Here is a 26,231-nt window from a genome sequence, read left to right as displayed (position 1 = left end):
AAATTGGCAGCCTGTGTTACATGTTCCCAGTAGTCTCCACATTGTGGTGTCCAAACGGGGGGGTTAGAAAAATAAAGACAGATGGCAATGGTATCTCTTAGCCCACTGAGGTGTAAATTTGGGACACACAGACCTAGAACAAAAAAAAAAAAGAGACAAGAAAATAATGAGTACCAGCAGTCTCAAATAATGTACAATTATCACACCTATTAGTTGTATTTGGGGTAAGGCACCATTTATCCAGCCTCTCTTTCCGAGCTTTGCAGTTATGGCATCTGCAACAAACAGAAAGGTGACAGCAGCAAAGCGGGGTGAGCAGGCAGCCACCGGCAAGGAAACTTGTACAAGGTGACACCAGCACCAGCAAGAGAATAACACGCCCTTATTGTAAGGCCACTTTCACCAAAGCACTGCTACACCCCTCCAGCCCTAAAAATGGTGTGCCATCATGGAACACGTCTAGCGCTCGTGTCCTGGGCATGCCACCTGTCTGCAGCGAGCTGGAGCTGAACTCCTGCACCGTGGATCCAGATCTCTGTGTACGTGCATGTGGCACGTCTGTGTGCACGGGGTGTGACCACTCACCAGCTCATCGCCCCATGTGCCCAAACCCTGGGCATGTAACAGCATGTGGCTGGAAAGCAGAGGTGTAGCTGAAACACTGGCTGGGGGGATATTTGTTTGGGATGCGGCCATGAGGAAGGGGGAATTGCTGCCCTGCAGGACACGGCAGGCCAGACCCACGAACCCCATGCAGAAGGAGGGTGGAGAGCTGTGTTTGCACTATGCCAGATCCAGTTATAAGAGACTGGCAGAGGTCCCTGTAACAGAGGAGAGCTGGAAAAGCTTTGCACAGGTTGCATGAGGCTGTCTGGCCCCTCCGTGTTATGTGTGTGGTAGGGTACCCACGGTGTTATGACATCCAGGAGCTGTGTGCGCATCCAAGGATGTTATTGTGTATTTGTGTATTGTAGTGGGGTAGGGAGAGCTCCCTAAAATACTCAGATCCAATGCAGCAAGAATCCTAACATTAGCATCCTCTTGCTATACTCTGATGCAATGAACTGTGGCCAACATCAGCTTCCAGAGCTGCCAGGTGAGCAGAGGTCATCACTGGCTGATGCCTCCTAGAGGGACTATATGAGGGTACCACAACAGCCCCCGGTGCTCACCCAGGCACCTTGAAGTCCTTATGGCAGAGCCCAAAACAAACATAACTACAAGACAACTTGCTTCTCAGTCGGTTTTAATTTCATAACCTGACACAGAAAGGAAATGTGAAGAAACACGCTGAAATACTTGCATGACTTCAGCAGAGAATGACAAAAGAAAGTGAAATTATGAATGTCATATTAATTTCAGCTCACACTGGTGTGTTTACTTGTGCTAGAGGCTTTACATCAGAGCAGTACTTGGAAATCAAGTGCTGTAGGCAAAATGAAGTAATTTAAGGGCAAAACCAGAGTCTTATCTCAAAAGTACCTTGCTTGGGTGGCTGTTACAAGGATAAGCCTGAATCTTGATGCTGTTTTTCAGTTCTCCCTAACCAGAAAGTCTCAAACGTTTCAGCAACACATACTGCATTGAGAAAAATTTCTGGGCCCAGGGAATTAATGTAATTATTATTTTGTGTGCAAAATGCAGCCCACTGAAGAATCCCAAATTCTTGCTAGGGAACAGAGTTCTCTCACATGGGACTCAGCACCTCCACCCCTCAAGCACAAACATTTCTAATGCCTCAAGACAGAACAACACTTTTGAAAGCTCCTGCTTCTATGTTGTTCACTGAAAATAAATCCTACCTGATTCCCCAGCAGCTCCCTTGGCACTGCAAGCATCAAGTTTGCCCTTCTCTGGCTCCTGGGAAGCCATGAAAGGGATTAAAGACTTTCTCAGGGAAAGGACCAGGGATGGAGCCTCCTGGCTGCTAACCTGATGGCTTCCCTGCAAGCCCACGATGAGAAAATGTGGGAACAGCTAAAACAATAAGGATGGACATTAGTGCAACCTTATGCGCTACTTGGAATGACATCCCGTCTTTCTTCTTGAGCAACAAGATCAGCTCCTCAGCAGATGTCGTGGCTTTCTCTCTGAAAGTCTTGGTCCAGCTGAGCTGCACCACCAAGGCAGGACCAAAACTGTCACAAGACCCTGCTTCCAAAGGTGCATGGTTCATCCCATGCACGGCTGCACACCCTGATGTGCTCCAAATCCTGGTTATGGTACCCTTGCTGCTATTTCTGGGGGCTCTTTTAAGAGCTTATGTTGCAATTGCGTGTCTTTATTGCCTTTCTCAATTCAAAACAAAGGCAACTTACAGATTTACGTGCTCTGCTCCGCACGCCCAAAGGGGTCCCAGGCCACCCTGGAGCTGCTTGGGTTTTGTGGAAGCACACAATGGCATCCTTCTTTCCATCCCACTGACTCTTCGCTCTGAGAGAGGGCAGTGGGACATCTCCAGACAATGGAAGGTTTCTTCCCAGAGCTAGTCTTGCTCTGCATCCAGGTGTTGCTGGAGCAGGACTCCATGGAGCTGGAGTCTCTTCCATCCCATGGACCCTCTCTTGCTGGGATGGGACACTATCTTCTGGACAGCATTCACCCGCTTGCTTGTAGCCCCTGTTACGGACCTGTGCACCATGAGAGCGTGGCGATAGCTCTCGGGGGGAGAGCGGGTGATCGCTTTTTCTGTAATAAAGTGGTTGTTTTAATAACATAACTAGAGCAGTGTTCTCTAGGCAGCCTGGGGTGGTTTTGCTTGTTTGTTTTTCTTATATAGGTTGAAATTTATTTCAACTTCAGGATTTTTTTTTTCCCCTGTGCAGCATTTACAGCTAAATGCAAGAGGGGAAGGATAAACCTGAACCTGGGATTGTGGGTTGAAGAGGTTCAGGCCTGTCAGTGAGCCATAAAACGTGGGCTTTCAGTCGCTGCAGGACACTGACAAAGCTCCTGTATCCTAGTGAACATTTCTGAGGACTATTTTCACTTAAATACATCTCCTCTGCAGCCTCCTGCTCTTCCCTCCAGTCTCTCATGTTTGTCCAGACCCTTTGCTACTCTTCTGCCCTCCTGCAGTACTGTAGTACGAGGCATTCAACACATGAGAGACAAAGCTACCTTAGATATTTCTACCTGGCATAATCAAAGAGCGTGTTGAATGCAAGCTACACACAGCAACTCATATGGAAAGAAGCGTTCCTGTCACCCATCTGTAGGGCATCCTGCACCCTGAAGCCATGTGTGTGGAGCAGAACTGTTTCCCCCTTGTTCAGATTTGAACCATGGAGGCTCTTAACTAGGGGCAGCAGCACCCTACATCCCCTTAGGGCAATGGATCCTTTTCCTGCAATAACTTGAGGTAGACATTAGCTCAGTCAAATGTCAGTCGCAGGCTGGAGTTTGAGAAGTACACGGAGGGCAGCATGGACTTTTAACGACTCCATCCAGGCAAGTTCCTGGGTTTATATACTATCAAGCGGCTTAAGATGCTCTGCAAGAGCTGCAAAGAGTGAGTCGCCAGGGTTACCAAAGTAATTTTACGTGGATTTTTAACTCCACAGGAAACCAATGTGATCATAGTCTGCTTCATGGCTCTCATTTGCCTCTCTGCACCATAAATAAAGACTAACTCATTTTCAAGCTATGGAATAAAACCAGCAGGAGAGCTACGGCTTTTTTCTTCATGGAGGTGTGCTTGGCCTGGCTAGGATAGAGTTAATTTTCTTCTAACAGCTCCTGTGGTGCTGTGGTTTAGATTGTTGACCAAAACAATGCTGATAACACACTTTTTCAGCTGTTGCTGAGCAGTATTTGCATAGCATTGGGGCCTTCTCTATTTTTAATCTGCTCGCCCACTGAATAGATTGGGGTTGCCCACAACTGGGCGGATGACCCAAGGTGACAGAAGGGACAGTCCATAGTCCATGCCATGTAATGTCATGCTCAGCAATAAAAAGGGAGAGGAGGGAATTTGGGTGGGGGGTTTAACCACCTTTTGCTGAGGAACTGGCTGGGAACCATGGGAGGTGACGAGTGGTTGTCTTTGCATCACTTCTTTTGCTTGCTTTTATCCTTCTTCTGCTTCTCCTTTGCTTATTGAACAATAACAGGTTTTCTTGCTTTTACTTTTCCTTTCCTCTTCCCCCGCCTCACTGCGGGGTGGAGGAGAAGCGAGCGAGAGGCTCCGTGGTGCTCTGCTGCCCACCGAGGTTAACCCACAGCAGGATGCCACTCCATTAAAAAGGGATGCATCTGTATGTTTTTAGCAGGGAGAAGGGTTACACCAAGGGAGGTTTCAATATCACTTTTGATTTTGGCAATAACAACGGGAGACCAAAACACCTAGCAACATTTTTGCAAGGTTTTGTTTAGCTTACTTAACGTGGAAGAACAGCGATGAAGAAAATTCTGCTGTTTCAAGTGCCTTTTGAGGGGCACCCTATCGCCTGACACAGTGTCCTGTTGGCATCATCTTCTTCTGCAGGAACCGTGACACGCTGGCTCACATGACTACACCCAAAGAAATGCTCTCCAATGTGGTGCAAGTTCTGCGATACTTGGATTCCCGTCTTCCGAACGGCAGCCACGTGATTTTAACAGGCTTGGTAGATGGCCGCTTCCTCTGGGACAACCTCCATGACAGATACCATCCTCTAGGTAAATATGAGGTATTGTGGGGTCCTCCTGGTTATCTGCCAGGTCGTGTTGCCGTCTCTCCCTTAATAATTTATGAATTTATTGACAATTTCACACAGACCTGTCAGAGTGGAGGAGGTCTGAGAAATATGAAGCTGTGCAGTAACAGCAGAAGAGCCAGCTTACTGTCTCCAGTGCAGGACAGGGCAGGTAGAGGGCAGACCCCTAATCTACCTGCCCTCCCTGCCCCAAACTGGACCCTCTCAGCTCCAAACTAGGCTCAATATGTGCTGTGGATGTGCAAACAAGCTGTTGTGCCTCAGCCATGGCCCAAAATTGTGGCCAGCCTGCCTGCACTTCATCCTTGTTCTTGTTACAGGTGTAGCTGGACATTTGGTGAACACCTCCACTCACTGACTGGTGGATGTCTTGGTAAAACTGGATGTGGGCTAAGACAGAAGATTAAGTCAGGGAGTGGTGAAAGACTGGTTAGATATTAGAGAAATAAATTTTCCACAAGTGTTGGGTGTCTGCCACCTCCTACCCTACCTACAGGTGTGACGATTGAAACCTCACACCACTTGCAGGCATGTTTTGGGGCATTGCCTCAGAGTGCAGTTGCCGTAAGGTGCTTTGGGGCAGTTTTTTCAGAGATTCAGAAACTGCCTTTGGGAACTGTCATCTCAGAGCGTGCACCTGACCGTCAACAGACCACTTGCTCCTTGGCTTCATCCTGTGCCAAGCAGCAAGGAGGAACATCACCACGGGTGCTGCATTCACAGGCAATCACATGTGACATCCTTGGTTAGTCCGATGGCTGTTCCTCTGGGGTCAGTGTGGAAATGTTTCCTCGGGGACATAGGAGGTTGTGGGGTGGGGAAGCTTGGAAGCTGCGAATTCATACCACCCCACAGTGGATAGAGAAGGTGAAATATTTTATGCGGGTAGCAAAGAAATACAAAACAGCTGTCAAATGTGTGTACAAGGAACCGTCGTGGCCATTCCACTGTCAAATTTTAGAGCAAAAGCATGTCGTTTTTGTTCTGGTAAAGGAAGCTCTCTTGCATGTGAACAAATTGAAAGTTGTTGTCGTCTTAGTTCTCATCCATGAAGAGAGAAGCTAAATCACATCATTAAAATGGTAGATTATATCTTCAGATGATTTTGGCAACCACTGGGTACTAGCACTTTCAGCAGACTTTGTGCCGTGTTTTCCCCAAGGTTCCTGAATTACTGCCAGTGGCCCCACAGCTTCTGCGTTATCTACTGTGGGTTATTTTATCCCTCAAAAGTACTGTCTCTTCTCAGAAAGTCTGAGGTCTCCATTTCTATTCCTGACACCTTGCTACATTTTTCTCTACTAAGCAATATGCTACTATCAAGTGAAAGCAGAAAAAAAGAAAAAATAAAAGAAAAATCTTGTCGCTTTCAGGGCAGGGGGAGCCTGTGATAATTATTTTTTTAATCACATAAACACATTTCTTCCCTTGCGTGCATGTTTATCACAGGGACTGTTCCTCTACTGGATATCTAATTATCGGAGAAAACACGTAGCATTTTTGGCACAAGCCAAATCAGGAGTGATATAGGACCAGCTGGAAATATTTCAGAGGGGCTGATTTGCCTTAGAGGGACCCAATTAATCCTAAGCAACACGTTTTGCAGCAGGAGATCGCTTCTGTCAGATCCTCTCATGGGTTGTGAACAGGTTTCCTCTCTTGGCTGCCAGGCAGGGATGACCAGACATCGGTCTGGCTCTCTGCAAAATCCCTGGTGCCCCTGAGAGCCCATCCCAGGCCCCGATGCTTTCAGGCTATGCAGGTCTCGGACATCCCCAATATCCAGGAGTGACTCACTAGATCTTTGAGCTCCTCATCTTTTACTCCTCAGGCAGCTGATACTGGGTGATGGGCAACCGTGAGATAGGCAGGAATCACATCTCTGTCAGGGAGCCGCTGCAAAGCAACCTGAGGAGCCCATTTCACCTGGGAGAGATCATACTCTCCCATGTTTTGGTGTTCCCAAAACAACAACAAGCATTTCGTATTTCAGCACTGCGGGAATAACGAAGCCTGACAGGGTCATCAGTGCACTGCAAACTCAGAGGACTGAGAACAGAGTGGCCATTTAATTTCCAACTTGGTTGTAGCTACCAAAGAAGCACAAAGGTCAAGAAAATTATTTTCTTGACAAGCCAGGCTATTGCATGGCACAGTGAATTTTAGGGCACGTCAGATGAGTGTTTGACTTGGTGTTTAAATTTGCTCACCCACACAAGCATATCCGCTATCCTTCGTGACAGCAAAATTGTTCCTCCCATTTAAGCCTAACCTCTCCAAGCTAAATGCAAAGCTCAGAGTATATACAGTCACCTCCAATTTTCCCTTCAGCTTCGCAACCCCTGCATTTGTTTGGTGGGTGAGAGACAGGTTAATAGATAAAATATCAGTCACACACCTGGGAGATTGGTACAGGTCATGAAGAATAACCCCACAGATGAGACAAATCACCATGAAAGGCCAAGAGCGTTGTTGAAGAGGTAAAAGTGGCTCTGCAGGCTGTGGGGACACGAGTGCCTTAGTGGGACGGATGGATGGGTACCACCTCTGTTCCATCCTGGCTCTGGTGGCAGGGGGGTAACCTGGGAGGAGTTGCTGCTCCTGGGGTGCCTTTCCCCACTAAGGGGTCTATGCAAGGGAATGCATGGACCTGCAAAATGAAGTTACATGTGGCCATCAGGCACACAAGGTTTCCTTCTCTGTGCTTTGCAGGGCAGCTGAACAGAGACATCACGTACAGTCAAATTTATTCTTTCCTCGACTGCCTCCAGGTAAGGTCTCTGGCTGTAGCTTACAAGCCGCCCTCTCCTCTCCTCCCACGGCTAAGTCCCATCTCCCCGTACCTGCCCAGGTGAGCCCCTGCAGTGGATGGCTGACCCCCAATGAGACTCTCAGGAATTTGACCTCAGAGGTAAGTTTGGACGAGGATGCAACGGGACAACCCTCTTGCACAGAGGGTCTTCCAGTTTGTCCCTGTGTCTGAGGATGTAAGCTTAATAACTCAAAGGCAAGACATCAGCACACTTTTTTCTTCCAAAGGCTGGGAGATGTGGAAACATCCATGCCCATCCTTTCAAACTCCTCTCAGGTTCTGGGAAGCAGCAGGGTTGAGGGGTTCATAAATGTATTCCCTTTCCAACCTCTCAGCTGCCCAAATTTATTCTCAATGGGTGCGATCTCCCTGAGACAAAACTGTTCCTGTTCATGTCCTTGAAGGAGCAAAGGTACCTGATAAGAAAGAAAAGGTTTGTGAATCAAGCAGATGTGAATATGAAAAGCCAGCTGCATAGATTTTGCTGGCAGCAGGAACAGGGCCCGAGAGCAAGAACCTTACCCGGTCTTCATTTGGGATTTGTGCTAATCTTCCTCAGACACATTTCTGTGGACTTAATCGCCAGATGATGTGACCAAGGAGCATCCAAGCTCAGTGCAGGAATGGGAACAGACAGAACAGAGAGTCCTTAAAACTCATCCTAAACATCTGACTGCAGAAGTGAACGTCACATAATATCAGTCACTTATTCCCTTACAGTACAAGCTGATTTTTAATCCCAGCACCCCCCTGCAGCCATGTAAAAGAGCCAGTAACCAAATATCATCAAAGATGTCATCACTGTGTATAGTTGTATTAATGTTTGCATTCACTAGACAAAAAAATATGGCCTTAATTTCACCAAGGCTTACAAATGTTTCATTTTATATCCTGTCCCTCTTGACTTCAGAGAAGGCAATGAAGCACATCCCTAAATCTTTGCAGGATTGCACTTTATATGTTCGTACCAACAATACAGAACATACAGTACATGTAACTTCTGTCCATGAACAATTCATATGTCTGCAGGGTATGAATTAATCTTCTTTCTGAGCCCTTGTCTGAAACTAATTGCCTATGTTATTATCCAAACTGCACAATTTAAATATTTAGGAGATCCTGATCTCTGTTACGACTGTAGAAATCACGGTGGATATATCAGTTAGGTAGACAATGGCAGTAGTTTACTCTGCTGAAAGTAAGAGCTGAATTTGGCCTCTCTAGATAAGTGTTAGCACCGACAACACAGCGGTGGAAAGGATAATGGGAAAGAACATTTTTTCCTGTATGAAAAGCTTCAGTTTTCTTTAAGAGGAATGGAAATGATTGGGCTGCTACTCATCAAGAGGGGCCTCTAAACCAATCAATTTGAAATATTTATATAGGTGTGGAGATACTACTAAAAGGGGTCTCCAGTAAAACAACCATGTGCTGTATTAAACTTATTTCATCATCTGAGGCCTCGGTGCAACCTGCAATGACATATTGTGTGGGGAGTCCAAAGGCTGGTCGTGCTCATGCAAGTCTATGTTAGGATGAAGAACTCCATTTCAGCTCCTTTCCCCCAGCTAAAAGGGCAACATTAGCTTTCAAATTCCTGACTGCACATCAGTGACAAAAGCTGAATCCATGCAAAGCAGCGTGAGCAGCAATGAACCGTCATTAAATCGCTTGATTTTTGCAGAGAGCTTTACAACTTTCCAATGTCCTGAAAGAAATAGCGAGATCTGAGAAATTCGCCAACTTTGACATTTTCTACATGGATTTCCCACTGAAACAAAGTAAGTTGCTTTTTTCCTGTCTTTCTCATGAAGCGTTTGGTCAAGCGCTGGGCTGCTGATATGCTCCTCATATGTTATCTCTGTACTGGGAGAAGGGCAGCACAACCAGACAGCCTGGTTGACTCTGCGGGCAGGCCAAGGGAGGACCCTTAATGCCATCTCCCGGCTTCCCTGGTTGGGGTGATCACAGACCTCTACTGAGACAAGACCCCATCACCAGCCTGGGGGTCACAAGCTCCCCTCTGCTCCCAGCTGCCAGCACCCACAACCCGGTGCGCAGCACCCTGACTGTTTGAACTTGGATGTCAGGGGGTGTTGGTGGTGAGGTGATAGGGACAGCAGATGAGCCTCTGCTAAACATGCCTCCTGCTTGTCCACTGCAGCTTATCTGGCTGATGAAGAAAAAAAAAAATCTCAAACCTATCTCAGTCCATAAGATTTGTTTTTATTTTTGATCATTGCTTTTATAACGGGTCATCTGGGCTGGAGATGGCATATCTGCAATGGTGAAGGTGGTCTTCATGAGCTGTAGTGTACAACATCACTGGCTGGGCTTCGCGTTGACTCCTCTGGGATGAGCAATGCCTCAGGAAGGATAACATTTCTCAGACAGTTTTTCTGCTTGAATAACACAGCCACCATCTCTTAAGTGACAGCTTTCAAAAGTAGAAGCACCTCTCCCAGGATGAACTACCTTCTTTCATATGCTTCCTTAAACACCTACATACTGCTGTAACTTTTGACTTTAAAAGTTTACAAAGCTCACTCTTCTGTGATCTTAACTGACATTAGGTAAGCACGTTACCTAAATCACTTCCTTCTGCAACTGACACTTAAAAAAAAAAAAATTACAGGAATCAGAAAATTTTCCTCATTGCCATGAACATGGGTGGATTGTGTCCTTGCAGGGCTGGGGACAGATGCCTGTCCCCAGATCCCTGTCAGCAGAAGCTCCCTGGCACTATCTCAAGGTGTACATCTCAAACATCTCTCCTGATCAGTGCCTGGCTGTCCTTGGAATCATGAAGCTGCCAAACCACCTAGGATTATTGCAAAGCTCTCATTTGCAGCCAAATCCTCTCAAAATTCACAAACTTATTTTATCCTATGTGACCCAGTTCAGGAAGCTGGTTCTGGGTCTCACGCAGACCACACAGAGGAGGAGGTAAAGAAGAGAGGATGGGAAAGGGAGCCTTTCTGTCCAAAACTGCATCTTGGAGAGGTGGCCTCTACTGTTGAGTTCAATATTGTAGCACAGAGTTTCAGGATATCCAAGTCTCTTTGCGGCCTTTGCCTCAGCTACTTAATATTTAACAAGTCATTAGGATTTGGAACAAACTACCTGCTGGGTAGGCAAATTACTTTAATAAGTTCAATTACTAACTTTAGGTAATTTATTTGCTTTCACGAAAATAAACATCTAATATAACTTGCTGTTCTTGATTACATTGCATTAAATAAATGAGGTAAACAAAATCACACATGCACATGCTAACATCAACTCTGAAAAACACTTTGCAAAGTTTCCTGTGGCCCTGGAGCCAACAATTTGCGTTTCCCATCAGGAAAGCTGTCAGTTCATGAGTGTGCTCAAAAGCCAGCTATGGCTGTTGACCTACTTTTCTGTTGTCTTTCTAAAGCAAGCACAAACCCGCCCCTAAACTCTCCAGCCATCAAATATTTAGCATTGGTTGCACGCTGTGATGACTACATTGATTTCAGGCTGGCCCGGACATATGTATACACATAGCAGCTCCCAGCTTTCTTGGAGTAAAAATTGAGTATACTAGCATTTATTCCAGGTTTACATGGCCATTAAAGCTCAGATATTGCCTTTGGCTGTAGAATTTAGTGGTTTCTTTAAGAGGCAGTGCAATAAATAAGAGAGAGGTGTTGCTTGTTTTGGCTTTTTCTTGGTGTGGATGGGAGCAAACTCCAGTCTAGTCTAGCCAAGGCAATAGGCACTTTTAAGACAAACTCTGGACATACTCAAGCTGGTAGATATTTGTTCAACTGCTCCAAGATTTTTGGAGGTCAAGTATAATGGTCTAAATTCACCTATCTTGATATAAACCTTACTTATCTTACTTACTCCTCTGCTGTTTCTGGCACTGGAACAGTAGTCCTTCTATGAAGTAAAACACAATATACAGCCTCATACTCAACGTATAATATCATATATAAGGAGTTAGACAAGCTCATTCTGTGTGCCCATATGTGTGCTCTATGGTGTAATCTAAGGCGAATATGTGTTGTATCCAATATATTGCAAATTTGAAACAAAGCTACAAGCCTTGTGTCTTGAAATAGATTACTTTGAGTGTTAACTAATGCATCTTAATTAGGTTTCTACAGTAAAACCAGGAATAACACCCTTCTGTGAATTCAGTGTTAGTACAGGGACCCAGACATCACTTTTTGACGCAATAGCCAGGGTCCAACAAACAGCCATGAGTCTAGGTCAAAACTGTTGTGCTTGAATGGAGAATATTTTCCTCCTGACAGTATGCCTGTGTAATGTTATTAAGAATTCCGAATCTGTCATTCTAAGAGAAATTATTGAATTTACAGTCTGTTAATGCCATAACCACTAGCCTCATGTTTGATCACTCCACAGCCCTTTTGAAGAGAGAGAGATTTTTACTTCTCTAATGGCTCTGGGGCTTACAGCACAGCATCATTTGCATTGAATGTCATGCTTACGTAATTCAAAAGCTTGTTTTGTTGGAGTTGAAAAAGACTGCTCAGAAGAGAAGTAACTGAAAATGACAGTCTATTCCTGAAGACATCAGCCCATGCGAATATTATATTACTGTATCTTTCTCTAAAAAGCAGATTTTTTTTTTTTACACTGCTGAAGATGAAACTAAAATGGAAAATGCAAAAGCATTAAATCAGTATTAAATAATTTACAGCCGCACTTGCTACAGCATCTATCTTAGTTGGGAGGGAAAGTGAATTGTTTTACCATCATTTGTGTTCAAAATGCTTCCTTGCATAAATATAACAGAGAAAAAAAATAACAATAAAGGCTTAAATACTGCCACAAGGAGAGGGGATTGTACACAATATTGGCTTTGACAACTTTATATGAATTATCATAATCTTCATGCAGAGCTGTTGTGTGCTTAAAAACACTGGCAGCGCTTTGAGGAAGTGGGAGCTACATCTGGTGGGCGCCTACGTGGTCACCGGTGATAACCCCTCTCCTTACCTTGTTGGCAGCGGCCGAGGAGTGGCAGAAGATGGGAGGTGAGCCCTGGCAGCTGATCGAACCAGTCGATGGTTTCCACCCCAGCCAGGTAAAAATCCGGTCCCGGGAGATGAGTAGGAGCAGGTGGGATGCCAGAACCCACCACTGCCCCAAGCACATGGTCGGCACACCGCAGGGATGCGGGCTTGGGGGATTTCTCTTTTAAAAGAAATGATGGCTTTAGCCCCAGAGCGGATGTCCCTGTTTCAGCCACCTGCACTCTGCTTGAACTCCTGCAAGGTCTTCTGCTGCTTTCTGCCGCTCATTGACCAGTACCCTGGACAAACAGGTCTTAAACCACAAAACCAGACCCTTGCTGCGAGAGTTCTGCAGGATCAGGGCAGCGGGGCAGCACTGGGAAAACCCAAGAGGATCCCTCCAGCCCAGCCCCTGTCCCTGCCTTCAGCCTCAGCCTCTGAGGTCCCCAGCCGAACAAAGCTTTCCTTTTGAAGCTATGCATTTAAATTGCTTTATGCTCTGCGGCTACATATTATGAAGTCTTCTCTCGCTTGCTTGGCCTCCAAGGACAAGTGGCAAGGGAAGGTTTACAGTCAGAAATAAATGAAAGGGAAGGAGAAACAGCTGCTCCACTCTAAGTCCTTGCTTGGGTTTGTTAAGTGAGTGTGAGGTTGCCCAATTCCCACTGCATTTGCTTTCAAAGTACCTCTTTTCTGACTCTCTGAAATGCTTGGAGAGAACATGTTCTGCAATCAGCTACAAACCGAGACGATTGCTTTTTTATACACTAGCTTCAAATTTCAAACACACAGAGCGAAGCAGCAGCCAGTCTTCCCCATACTGCCCTGAGAAAAACTGTGTGACCTGAAATATCACATGGAGCTGAAATCCTCTGTGGAGCCTGTAGCAGCAATGGCTCACCCCAAAACCAAAGACCGCTCCTGTTTCCCATGATTTTCGATCTTGGCTTTTGAAGCAGGAATTAGGCTGGGCTAAATTACAAGGGGACAAATGGCAGGATGGTGGGTGAGATGGGGAGGGACAGCAGCAGCAGAGCTTATTTTCCCCTCTCTGCCAGAGGGATCTGCCCAACAGCAGCTGCTCTCCACCCCATATACATAGTGATGGGTCCAGAAGTTTCTTGCTACCTGCTGCCATGAGGGAAATGTGCCGTCCAAGCAGACAGCTCCACTCCCAACATCCCTGCCCAGAGGTGCACGTCTGGAGGGCAGCTGGGAGAAGAAGGAGTGACACTCAGTGATGTTCTTGTGGTGCCATGACAAGAGCAGTTTTGAGAAAGGTGTGGTCTAGGGCACTGCTGCTTTCCTCCATGCTCCCAGCCGTGTGCTGTATTCCACCCCAGCACAACCAAGCCATGCGAGCGAACCCCTCCATGCTACCCAGCCACCGGCAGTGCCACTTGGCAGCTCCCCCTGCTCAAAAGCACGGGGTGAATTTGTGGACCATTTTTATGATGTGAGCTAGCAACCTGCATATATTCACTCCCACTCCCCCGTCACCAAACAACCCGATGCGATGCTGTTTTGCACGCTGAGAAAGAGCAGTCCATGGAGAAGTACTTCAAGGTGTGCGTTGCAAGCACTGATAGATGCCAACATTTCAGCAGCTTCCCCCTTGACTGTGCTGTCAGTTCAGCCACAGGAGACCAGCAGGGAGAAGTCCAAAGGCAGAATACATATTTTAGTTGCTATCTCTTACACCTGTGCTGGTCAGCTGCAGCAGTACAGTGGCTCACTTAGCCTTGCTGAGTCAAAAGAGCCTCCTGTTCAAAGAGGGACTCCTTCATAGCAGAAATTCCTGCCTTGCTACTGAACAGTACCAGGAGATAGCTGCATGGAAGTATGAGCTCACAGCCTGGGGACATGGAGAAAGTGCATCTGGATTTTTTGCTGCAGGCCTTTTGCGAGGAAACAATTAGAGAAAACTTGGCAAATGAAATGAGAGTGAAAACAGTGATGAAATGAACCCCGTTCCCAACCCCGCCATCTGGGCAACCTGTGCAATACAAAGAGTCTGGAGTGAAGAAGAAAAGGTCTTTGCATCATTTTTATGTCCCACCCTGAGGCTGGCCTGAGGCTTCTTATAACCCCCAGCCACAGGCCACTGAGGGAGCCAAGCTCAGGGATCACAGCTTTTCATCCAGGCTCTTGCCCACATCCCATATCCCACCAGCAGCTGAAACACAGCACAGAGCTGAAGGCGGCAAGTATTTATCTTAGCGAGATCCTGCCTAAGACAGAAGAAAATTACAAAAGGGCACTAAGGGCATCTGCAAACCCACGTGCATCCCCCGGAGTGCCGAGCTGCAGGACTCAGCCAAGCGCTGCCATATTTCACTCTCTGGGGACCTGGCATCCTGCAGTGGTTCTGATCTCCCCCTCCTGCTGTTAGGATGACGTTAACGCTTTTATAGGTACATTTTCCCTTACAGTCAAGGTGCCCGCTGTAGATATGCCTCACTTCAAGTGAGTTATTGCCCTTCTAGGATTTATTAATTAGCCTTATCCAAACATCCACCATTTTAAATCCATTTTTCTTTTCCTGCTAGTATACAGATGTCTGTTATCAACATACCACTGTTTGGACTGAGCTGTAGCACTCTTAGGGTGGCTCTCTTAATAAAAAGAAGGGGAAGTGTGAGCAGAGGGTGATATTTAAGCGGATGCTCGAGAGAGATGATAAGCTATTCACTCCCTCCTCATACTAGTTTTATTTAAGGTTTTACTTTATCCTGATGTGAATGCCTCTGGCCAGGTACAGTTGCCTACTGGGAGAGGACTGATGCTGTGTGGCTCATCAAGTGAATGGGGCTGTTACTTCAACCTCTGCAGCTGTTCCCCTTGCCTTACCTACAGCTTGACTAATAAACAGGATGAATAAGACATAGCCTGGGCATTTATACTGAATTTTCTCTCTGAAGATCTCAAAGCACTTGACAAATATTCACACATTTTTGAACTGAGAAGCACTCCAAGGAAAATATAAACGTTTTAGCTCTCACCTTCAGATACAGGGAAATCTTGGAGTTTGGGATGCAAGAACCACAGTGCCCCGCTCTGCCAAGAGAAAGCTGGAAAGGTACCAGGATCCTTAGTCATTATGATACAGCAGTGGCCAGGATAAGCTGGTATCGGTGATCTACCCCTGGATTTCACCTGCTGTTTATCTGCTCTTTAATTAAAAAGAGCAGGTGTCAGCATGTATATCCAGCAGTCCATCTATGCAGGACAGTAGTGGAAGGGAATTGAACCTGTCTAACTGAGAGTTGTGTACTTAGCATTGCAAAGAGAAGGAAAAGAAAAAAAGAAAAAAAGGCAAAACTTGCCTTGCCCCATTAGATCTATCCTGGTTTTTTCATGCATTGGAAAAAAGGCTAGGTTGGGACACTCCTGAAGGAAAAACTAGCCCTTATAGTCCCCACTCCAGGCAGTATTTTATATTTAAACCCTTGAAAGAAGGAATAAACACCAAGTACTCATTTGTTTAGCCAGGCCCAGAACTATATTTTCTTACTGCAAATTTCTTGGGAGGGAAGGGAGTTCCCTGCATGTTTTTATTAAGTTGCAAAACAGAAGGCTGCGAACGAGACACTCATTCTTGGCATAACTCTTATGTTTCAAAGCTAAAATTGGGCTCCATGAGTTTGTTTTCCAGAACACCCAGCTCAGGACATAGGTAGAAGAAATTCACACCATTTCCTTTTGACACTTAAAAGCAAAATGCATCACTCGGTCCTACTAAGTTCCCTCTAGAGCTGTCTCTGGATACACAGTTCCCCAAAGCTCATCTCAGTTGTCTTTAGATGAAATCTGACTTCTTCTGTTACGGTGGAAGCCTAGGGACTTCTTTTTCAGCATCTCTCCCATACTATGAAATCTCACAGTGAACTGTTCTGAGTGCCAGATGGCTTCAAGGGCATCACTTCTCTCTGTCACAGCTGATTGCTCTGTTTGGACGACAAGACTCTGCATTTCTGTGATAAGTAAGGAGGATGGTCAGCAGAACTGCTGCTTTGGTCTTCTGAAGGGCAGACTGTTTAGGAGGCTGGTTGGCGGGGTCCCTTGGGAGGCAGTCCTGAAGGGCAAAGGAGCCCAGGAAGGCTGGTCACTCTTTAAGAAGGAAATCTTAGAGGCACAGGAGCAGGCTGTCCCCGTGTGCCGAAAGACGAGCTGGTGGGAAGAAGACCATCCTGGCTGAATAGAGAGCTGCAGCTGGAACTTGGGGATAAAAGGATAATTTATAAGCTTTGGAGGAAGGGGCAGACTACTCAAGAGGAATACAAAGATGCCGTGAAGTTATGTAGGGAGAAAACTGGAGGGCCAAAGCTCAACTAGAGCTGAGTGTGGCTACTGCTGTAAAAGGCAACAAAAAATGCTTCTAATAAATACATTGGCAACAAAAGGAGGGCTAAGAAGAATCTTTACCCTCTGGTGGATGTGCGGAGAACATAGAGACAGAGGATGAGGGAAAGGCTGAGGTACTAAATGCCTTCTTTGCTTCAGTCTTTAATAGTAAGACCAGTTGTTCTCAGGGTACCCAACCCCTGAGCTGGAAGACATGGACAGTGAGCAGAATGAAGCCCCAATAATCGAAGGCGAAATGGTTAGTGACCTGCTACATCACTTAGACACACACAAGTCTGTGGGGCCAGATGGGATCCACTCAAGGGTTCCGAGGGAGCTGGCGGAGGTGATCACTAAACCACTTTCAATCATTTATCAGCAGTCTTCACTAAATGGGGAGCTCCCAGCTGGCTGGAAGCTGGCAAATGTGGTGCCCATGTACAAGAAGAACCAGAAGCAGGATCTGGAAAATTACAGGCCTGTCAGTCTGACCTCAGTGCCAGGGAGGGTCATGGAACAGATCATCCTGAGTGCCATCACACAGAGCATACAAGACAACCAACTGATGAGGCCCAGTCAGCATGAGATTATGAAAGGCAGGTCCTGCTTGACCAACCTGATCTCCTTCTATGACAAGGTGACCCACTTAGTAGATGAGAGAAACACTGTGGATGTTGTATACCTAGACTTTAGTAAAGCCTTTGACACTGTATCCCACAGCATTCTCCTGGAGAAGCTGGCAGCTCATGGCTTGGACAGGCATGTTCTTCGATGGATAAAGAACTGGCTGGAAGGCCAGGCTTACAGAGTTGTTGTGAACCAAGTCAAATCCAGTTGGTGGCCAGTCATGAGTGGTGTTCCCCAGGGCTCAGTATTTGGGCCAGTTCAGTTTAATCTCTTCATCAATGATCTGGATGAGCAGATTGAGTGCACCCTCAGTAAGACTGCAGATGACATTAAGTTGAGTGGGAATGTTGATCTGCTTGAGGGTAGGAAGGATCTATAGAGGGATGTGGACCAGCTGGATCGTTGAGCTGAGGCCAATTGTATGAGGTTTAACAAGGCCAAGTGCTGGGTCCTGCACTTGGGTCACAACAACCCCATGCAACGCTACAGGCTTGGGGAAGAGTGGCTGGAAAGCTCCCTGGTTTGCAAAGGATCTGGGATTGTTGATTGACAGCCAGCTGAACATGAGCCAGCAGTGTGCCCAGGTGGCCAAAAAGGCCAACAGCATCCTGGCTTGTATCAGGAATAGTGTGGCCAGCAGGACTAGAGAAGTGATCGTGCCACTGTACTCAGCACTGGTGAGGCCCCACCTCGAACCCTGTGTTCAGTTTTGGGCCCCTCACTACAGGAAAGACATTGAGGTGCTGGAGCAAGTTCAGAGAAGGACAACGAAGCTGGTGAGGGGCCTGGAGCACAAGTCTGATGAGGAGCAGCTGAGGGAACTGGGGCTGTTCAGCCTGGAGAAAAGGAGGCTGAGGGGAGACCTTATTGCTGTCTACAACTACCTGAAAGGAGGTTGTAGCATGGAGGGGGTTGGTCTCTTCTCCCAAGCAGCAAGTGATAGAACAAGAGGAAATGGCCTCGAGTTGCACCAGAGGAGGTTTAGATTGGATATTAAGAAAAAATTCTTCACAGAAAGGGTTGTAAAGCACTGGAACAGGCTGCCCAGGGAAGTGGTGGAGTTGCCATCCCTAGAGGTGTTTATAAGATGTATAGATGAGGTTCTTAGGGATATAGTTTAGTGCTAGAGTTAGGTTATGGTTGTACTCGATGATCTTAAGGATCTCTTCCAACCAAAATAATTCTATGATTTTATACTTTCAACTGGATCCTGCATAAATGGCTTCGTTTCTTGCTTTTATGAAGTTATCAGAGAGAATGCAAAAGCCCTGAGCATCAAAAACTGGAACCTGAGACGCTTGGAAGATTCTTAATGACTATGTATAGCCAGGAAAGCACAGCTTGAGCATGATTAGATTCTCCCTTTTCTCTTTCCTTAAAACACAGCAAAGCACATTCCAGCCGGGAAAAAAAAAAAAAAAGAAAGAAAGAAAAAACCTGAAGTGATGCATATCAAATCAGCTGGTTATTTACACTTTGCTGAGAGGCATACCCATCGCCAGACTGGTGCAGAAAGAGGAAACAGGTAGCCAGAAGCTGCTGAAAAACACAGCTGTCTGCCAGTTTTGGTCACTCAGGGCTCTATGAGGAATAGGTAATATTTCCTTTAAAATACTGCTTAGGGTTTGTCATCCTCACAAAAAATTAATTGCAAAAATGTATGAATTTTAGCAGGCCTCAAAGCATAGGAGCTTTGGAATTTAAAGAAGACCTACAGGAAAAGCGATTTCTGGAATCAAGAACATTTCTATGTGCCATGCTGCTCATCCAAAGTAAATTACCAAAACCATTAGGACCACAGATGTCTGAGCTGGACCTACGTAGTTTAGGGCAGTCTAAGCACATATACCTTAAATTCCAGTCAACAGTAGACACACTGTAGAGCATACTTCCAGTAATACTTTTGCAGAGGGTGCACCATGCAAAGGTAGTAGGGCTTTTTAAAAAAACAAACAAACTCTGAAAAAAAATGAAGCTTAGGGACTTGTAAAGAAGATCTGGAAACGATCATGCCAGAATGGACGATTTTGTAACATTGGAAATTTTGACCAGGAGAAAACAACCTATTGTTGCACAATCTCCCCATCCCTCTCACCCCCAGTTCCTCCAATAGCTTAGTAAGACCTCGAGTGACCAGAGTCTAAGAGCTTCCACCTCACAAATGTGTCTCTTTGTACATTAGTTTTGAATAAAATAAAATTTTTGTCTCCTGGCCCATCATTAGAGCTTCCTTCAAAAAGCATGGGATTTAAAAAGAAGTGCACAACAGTCCTCCAAAGGCTCCAGTCTGTCCCAGACTCTGAAACATCAGTATTCAAATAGTTTGATTCCATAAACCCACCTTGGCCCTTAATAAAAAGGCTTTGTTAGCCTTGTTTAAGCCTCAAAATTATAGTCCATGTCAGCGCGAGTTTTAGGATTAAAAGTATTGTTGCTCTATAAGCAGAATATAATTGTGGGTCAGAAACGGAAACAAAAATGCATTAGCAGGATTTTAAAAACTTGGTTAAAGGAGAATTGGGCTGTTCTCTCTTCCGTTTTCTCCTGCCCTTAATGTTTTCCACCCTGGCAATATAACGGATGCAATTTCTCTTTGGTGCTTAACTTCTGTGTCAAAGCTAGAGAGGTTCTGATAGCGAGGAGAAAAGCTATTTTACCACTTCTGCGGGTCTCATGGAAAAAAGCTCTGAAGACAACCAGCAGCAGGAGCAAACTTAGAGCATCAGAGCTGGGTAGTTTTGAACCTAGATGTTATTGGGCCTCTTTTTCCTCAACAGCCATGGTTTCCTTGTAGGACAGCAGAGAGAATATTTATTAGAAGTATTGGCAGCATTTGGGAGCATGAATTCCTTTGGGCTTGCAAGAGTTTTACGCATTATATCCAAGCGGTGCTTTTGAAATACTTTCAAAATGCCTTTTTTTGGGGGGGTGGGGTGGGAAGGGGTGGTGAAAATCAGACTCTAGGGCTTTTGAGTAGAAGTTTATGGACCAGACATCGCAAGCATCAGGAAGTGGTTGCAGACTATAAGTAGATGAAACGTCTGGTCATGGAGGTGCAGATACATGGTCCTCACCTTATTTTTACTGTTCAGAATTATTTCCCTTCATTGAAGCAACTGGAGGGGGATATTTTCTTTGGTTAGAGATTACAGTCCACCAAGTGGCCATACAGGGGAGTCTTCTTTCTGTTGGAGTCTCCTGAGTGCTGGCATGAAACAGCTACATTATAGGGGCACAAGAAGTTGACGGTATTTGTGCTGTTTGCAGATTGCTGGAGCCCTTGGAACAAGCATTACCTGGCAGAAGGCATTACGTGAATGGCCTCAAGTGCTTGGAAAGGAGAATCCATTCAATGAGCAGATTGAAGCTATATTCAAAGATCAAGGCGGACACTGACTTCCAGACTGCTGGAACCCTTACGTGGTTTATGGTGATGCTTCCCAGCGCATTCCACAAAACATGATGATTAAAGACACACAGACAAAAAAAGGGGAGGGCAAGTTATCAGAACCAGTAGCGGTGGACATGACACAACAGCATTCTTTTCAGTTTGTAACTCACATGCACAAATAGGCTATGCTTTTTCTGTGGAGCTACAAAAAAAAAAAAAAAAATCACAGGATACCTGCCACTTAGACCATTTATTGTACTGGTTTGCAAATCTGTACGATTTTTTTTTCCATACATAGCAACCTCCAAGCCTCACCTCTTTTTTTGTTTCCCCTGCAGAACATTATTTCTGAGCTTTCAGTTTGTACTGTTTCAACAGTTAATCTGATCCCAAGGGAGTGTGGGGGAACCCCAAACTCATGATGTTGCTATAAACTGTCTGTATGCAATTGCCCTGACTGTCAATACATTATTTAGCTGCTACTTGCTTATTAAAATATGCCAGGAATAACAAGCATTCTGATTTGCCTGGCACCATTAGTGCAGGCTGACTGAGCACTTTGCAGAGTTCTCTTCCCCCTATTAATGAGACAGTAACTTGAAAATCCTACGTGTATTTAAAACAGGTTGCTTTTTCAAGCTTTAGTGTATCTTTACTCTTTTGCTTCCTAATGATATGCCCAGTCCTGTGTCTTTTACAGGCATGACCTAAGGAATCACTGAAGATACTGGGCAGCTCTTACCTGCTGTGCTTCATACACAGACTTGAAGGTTGACAATTGCTAGTAGTTTTTTTCTCCGACTTATCCAATGCTCTTAGCAAAACAGATGAATATATTAATAAATATATAGACAGCTCTACCCCATTTGCAGCCCTGCTGAAGGGATCAGACAGCATAAAATGTCACTAACTATATGCGGAAAAAAAATCTGGTAAATAAAAAGTGTCAGCAAGATGTGGCTAAACCCTGTCCAAATTAGCCAAAGCTCAGGTAGATTCGCTCTGCTGTTTGTTCGGAACATGTTCCGTGTGTCCGGCTGGGTCACCCATGTACCAGCTGCTGGGCTGCGGTCCAAGCTGAAGGCGATGGCCTGGCCATGTACAGATCTTGCCACACTGGCCGTGGCCACAGGAGATGCATCCGCTCAGCATTTTGAAAAGGCAGAGGGTGACCTGGCAAATACTATCTCGATTGAAGCGCATATTATTTCTATCCTAGAGTCTCTTCCTTTTATTTTAAAGTACAGTCAATGCTGCAACTTTTATTAAGATAGAAATCCCTTTGGGACAACTGCTAATGTTTAAGGAAATACTCAAGTCACCTACTTTAGGAAACCAAAAGGGAGTACGTTCTTTAATCGAATGATACTTACTAATAAGGCCCCAATTCATTCAAGGCATTTAGACGTTACCAAAATATCCAGCCTCCCAAGAAACAGTTTCAACTCCATAGAGGCATGTCTAAGGAACACTATTTAGTATTAAAAGCAGGAAATCTATGTGCTTCCTACACAAATTATCTCCACCAAACAGCATAACTTTTGATGCACACTGGCCAGGTAGAACACCTTCTAAATATTTATTACTTACACAGGCTTCCTATCTTTCATTAAAAAACAGTACAAGGACAGAAACAAATGTATCCACATGGTTTTACTATAGACCAAGTACAGCGAAGACAATAATTATAGAATATCAGATAATTTCCTTTACACCAAAATATGGAAATACAGCAGTTAAAAGGGGGAAGGGAACAGTACATGTTTAGAAGCCAAAATTTCAGGCAATCTCATTGCAAATTGTTGTATTTCATTTGAGTTTGGGATTTAATAATGACAATTAGGAGTTTTACGAGCTAGTAACACTGAAACTTCCTCAGTTAAAATAAGCTTCATTGCCCAGAGCAAAGCATTTTCCATTTATAGACTTTCTTATCCGCGAACATCTTGAATTTCCGAGCAATGGATTAAAACTTTCTTATAAAATTAGAACAGCAGCTTCTCAAAGGCAACCTGAAACCCCCATACCTGAATCCTAAAGCAAAGCTCTCAGATTTGCCCAGTACAATTGCTCTGTGCTCGATCAGGGGACTCTGAGGGACTTCATGAAATGGGCTTGTCTCTGGCTGAAGGAGCACTAACCAAGCCGTGTGTCCTCCTGCCTGAGGTGAGCTCCACAGCTCAGAATTAGGCTGTGTACAGAAACTTGATTTGTAACTAATGCAGTAACTTTATTTGCTAATAAAGATGGATTTGGGGCCTATTAAGCCATCAGCTTTTACAGCCACCGTGCCTCTCCATTATTTCAAGGAACACCAAAACCAGCTGAAGATTTGCACCTCAACCATCAATCACTTACCAGTACCATTCTAAAAATAAATATGTTTAAACAAATGCTTTTGAAAAAGCTTATTTATTCTAAAAGAGTAACAAACTGTGTATCCTAGTCTACTTCATTAGTCTCCTGGTGCTTAGATTGGTTAAAAGTAACAAATGCATGAAGAAGAGAAATAAAAAGGAAAGAAAAAAAATTCTTTTGGAAAGCCAAGAGTTAGTTCCATGAAATTCAAGCTGTATAGCAGTACAGATCAAGAAGAAACGGTCTATGAAGGTGCTTTTGAGGGCAAAGTTAGAGCACATGACTACAGGTGGGATTACATCCTTGGCTAGTTCTAGCACACTGCAAATAGGAAGGGTTTTTTTGATGTTGTTCTGTTCATAAACTGTTTTGTAAAAACTTGAAGCTTTGTTTGAAATCACACAGTAGCAACTGTTCTTGAGATGCACATCCATAGCTACCTGAAGCTATTGGAGTCTGGCCTCTTCCAAAAAGATCTGTTATGAAAAAAAATGACAGGTAGAATTTAAAGCTCTCACCACTTAGTGACATGTTTCACAGAATCACAGAATGGTTGGGGTTGGAAGGGACCTCTGGAGATCACCTAGTCCAACCCACCTGCTAAAGCAGGTTCACCCATCCCAGTGCTCTCGCACCCTCAGAGTTTTTCCTCATATCTAGATGAAATCTCTAATTTTCTAGTGCTTGTATCTGAAGGTTTTCAAACCCTGCAGTCTTATTTGGCATTATACTTCCCCCAGAATTGAGATATTCTTTGCAAGATGTCTAGGATTCTGGGCTGCAAACTGAGCACAATCAAGTTTAGTGTTATGACAGAGCACAAGTTTTACAGTATCTCTGCTGCTAGCACTGATCTAGGCTCTAATACACCAGCAGGCAAAAGCCCATAGTAAGTCTCACCCTGCACAGCGCTGTTTTCCTTGCTCCCTTGGGCCTGTCTTGCAATGCTCAGGAAGCAAACTACCCCCACCAAGATTTTTGAAAAATTTTCCACAGCTCACCCTTAAAAAAGAGGCGGGGAAGGTGGGAAGGGAGGAGGCACATCCCAGTGCAAGTCAGTAAAGCTGTAAATGCACGCCCCGTGCTAAGCCAGAGTCACAGGCTTCAGCTTGCTCAGTAGCAGACATCACCATCACTGACAGCTTGTGCCTACAACTCACCATCCAGGTCAGCTTTCCTAATGTACATCACCTGTCACACTTGTTACCTTTCCTTCATGAGGACTATTTTTCTTCTTGGGTAATAAAAAACCCACAGATTAGTTTCTGCAATGGATAATAGCCAAATTACCCTAAATAAAAGTATGCCATGCCCTTAGATATATCTATTTCCATTCCTAACACCTTCATAATTTTATATTTAATGATTTTTATTAACATCTGCTTGGAAGTTAAGTAGACAGTGTGTTGTGTGGCCACAGATGTCTGTGTTGTATTGCCACTCTGCTGTCCTGTCTCTATCACAAAAGAACCATCTCTCCTCTCAAACGTGACGAACTGCTGGCCTCTAGCAGCCTCTACATTCAGATACATTCCAACCAGTTCATAGTAACTGCCCATGGACAGTCTGGCCTCCCACTACAAAATTTGGTGCTAGCTATCCCTGAAGCATCACATTATCTTCCCAATTCAAGTGTTATTTTGTAATACACATACTGAATAGAATCCTTTTTTTTCAAACACTGTGTGGAGTGCAGCTTTTCTTCTTCACCCTACAAACTATTACAGAATCTCAAATGCATAGATGACTTTATGAAAAAAAAGCAGAAAGTGTTTTATGCTTTATTTTAAATGAATAAAATAAATCTCAATACATAGATTGAAAATAAAGACATCAGAAAAAGAAAACCAGATTTAAAAGCAAGTACAAAAGTGGCAGCATGAAAACAGCATAAACTAACAGAATTTAGTGTTTCAAGTGTGAATATAACAGCAATAGTGATTTTAAGTATTCCACTATTGCATTCACAATAGTGAAGTAATGAGATAGTATTTCACTAAGCCCAGTAAAAACCTGTGAAAATTGCAAGTTAACTGTGAAGTTTTGCTATTTTAATGATGGGTCTGAAGTACTGGTTTTATCTGCATTTATGGACATGTCTATAAGGGGGAGGAAGAACCATACTTTCAGCCAGCAGAGTATTAGTTGGTATATAGCAGCTTTGTAGTGTCTTAGAGGAAAAAAAAAAGAAGGCAGTTTTACAACCTATTCCTTATTCTCATGAGGAGAATTCTAGCTTGTACAAACCATAAATCTCAGGAAATACTGACATACAATCCTAAAACTATTTTTTGTTTGTTTTTTAATTTTTTTCCATATAGCAATCCTAACAAAAATATTCGAGACCTTTCATTTCTATCAAAGTGCAATATACTGCATACATAATTCCACACCTGTAAACCACATAGGATACATGCCATGCGCTTATCCATACCAGTTTCATACAAGAAATTGCAAAAGAAATATGAATATGTTGTGCATGTCTTTTGTTCTGACCATAAGGACACTGTGCAAGCAAGAAATACCTATAATGCATATCGTAGAGTAAAATCTACTAGTAACTTCTATGCCTGATCATTACAAAAAACTGCCAGACCCTCCAATATTAAATCTTGTGCTTCAGCACCATCCTTGTTAGAGAACTCTGAGCTATTGTTTCCTCCAGGGAGCTGAGTTATCTAGTAAGCTTGTTTTTTCACTAGCTTGCCACCCCTTCCTGCCCTTAAGTGTGATTTCCTGCAATAATTTAGTTGTTTAAAGAAGAGAATGTACTTAGCTAAAAGAGACTTCCAGAAAAGGAGTTACATAAATATTTAGCACATTTAGAAACAACTAATTGCTTCCTATCATACTCAAAAGCTAGGAAATAAAAAAGTTTTAAAATTCTTAAAGTGAAATAAAAATACTGCATAACATAGCCCTGTATAATGTTAAATACTCTCTCAAATTTAAAGCATAAGTGACCCAGAAGAATTCCCATATTTTCATTT

General features: G+C 44.4%; 1 protein-coding gene across 5 annotated transcripts in view; it reads left to right on the top strand.

Moving 5' to 3' along the window:
- The window catches only part of AOAH (acyloxyacyl hydrolase), a 101,634-nt gene extending 78,291 nt beyond the window's left edge, over nt 1-23,343 (top strand). For 3 of the 5 annotated variants that reach the window (XM_065627381.1, XM_065627379.1, XM_065627380.1), the window contains 6 exons: nt 4,487-4,659; nt 7,410-7,468; nt 7,549-7,608; nt 9,194-9,290; nt 12,516-12,592; nt 20,760-23,340. In XM_065627381.1, coding sequence (XP_065483453.1) covers nt 4,487-4,659; nt 7,410-7,468; nt 7,549-7,608; nt 9,194-9,290; nt 12,516-12,592; nt 20,760-20,888 — 595 coding nt within the window. In that variant the 3' untranslated portion in view covers nt 20,889-23,340. Of the gene's footprint in view, nt 1-4,486; nt 4,660-7,409; nt 7,469-7,548; nt 7,609-9,193; nt 9,291-12,515; nt 12,593-15,276; nt 15,418-20,759 lie in introns of those variants that run through there. The other 2 variants (XM_065627377.1, XM_065627378.1) reach the window with 2 other exon arrangements.
- The last annotated feature ends 2,888 nt before the right edge of the window (nt 23,344-26,231 follow it).

The sequence above is a fragment of the Caloenas nicobarica genome, chromosome 2, assembly GCF_036013445.1.
Source record: "Caloenas nicobarica isolate bCalNic1 chromosome 2, bCalNic1.hap1, whole genome shotgun sequence".
Lineage (NCBI taxonomy): Eukaryota > Metazoa > Chordata > Aves > Columbiformes > Columbidae > Caloenas > Caloenas nicobarica.
Note: the sequence above shows the minus strand (reverse complement) of the source record. Positions and strands in the feature narration are given on the sequence as shown.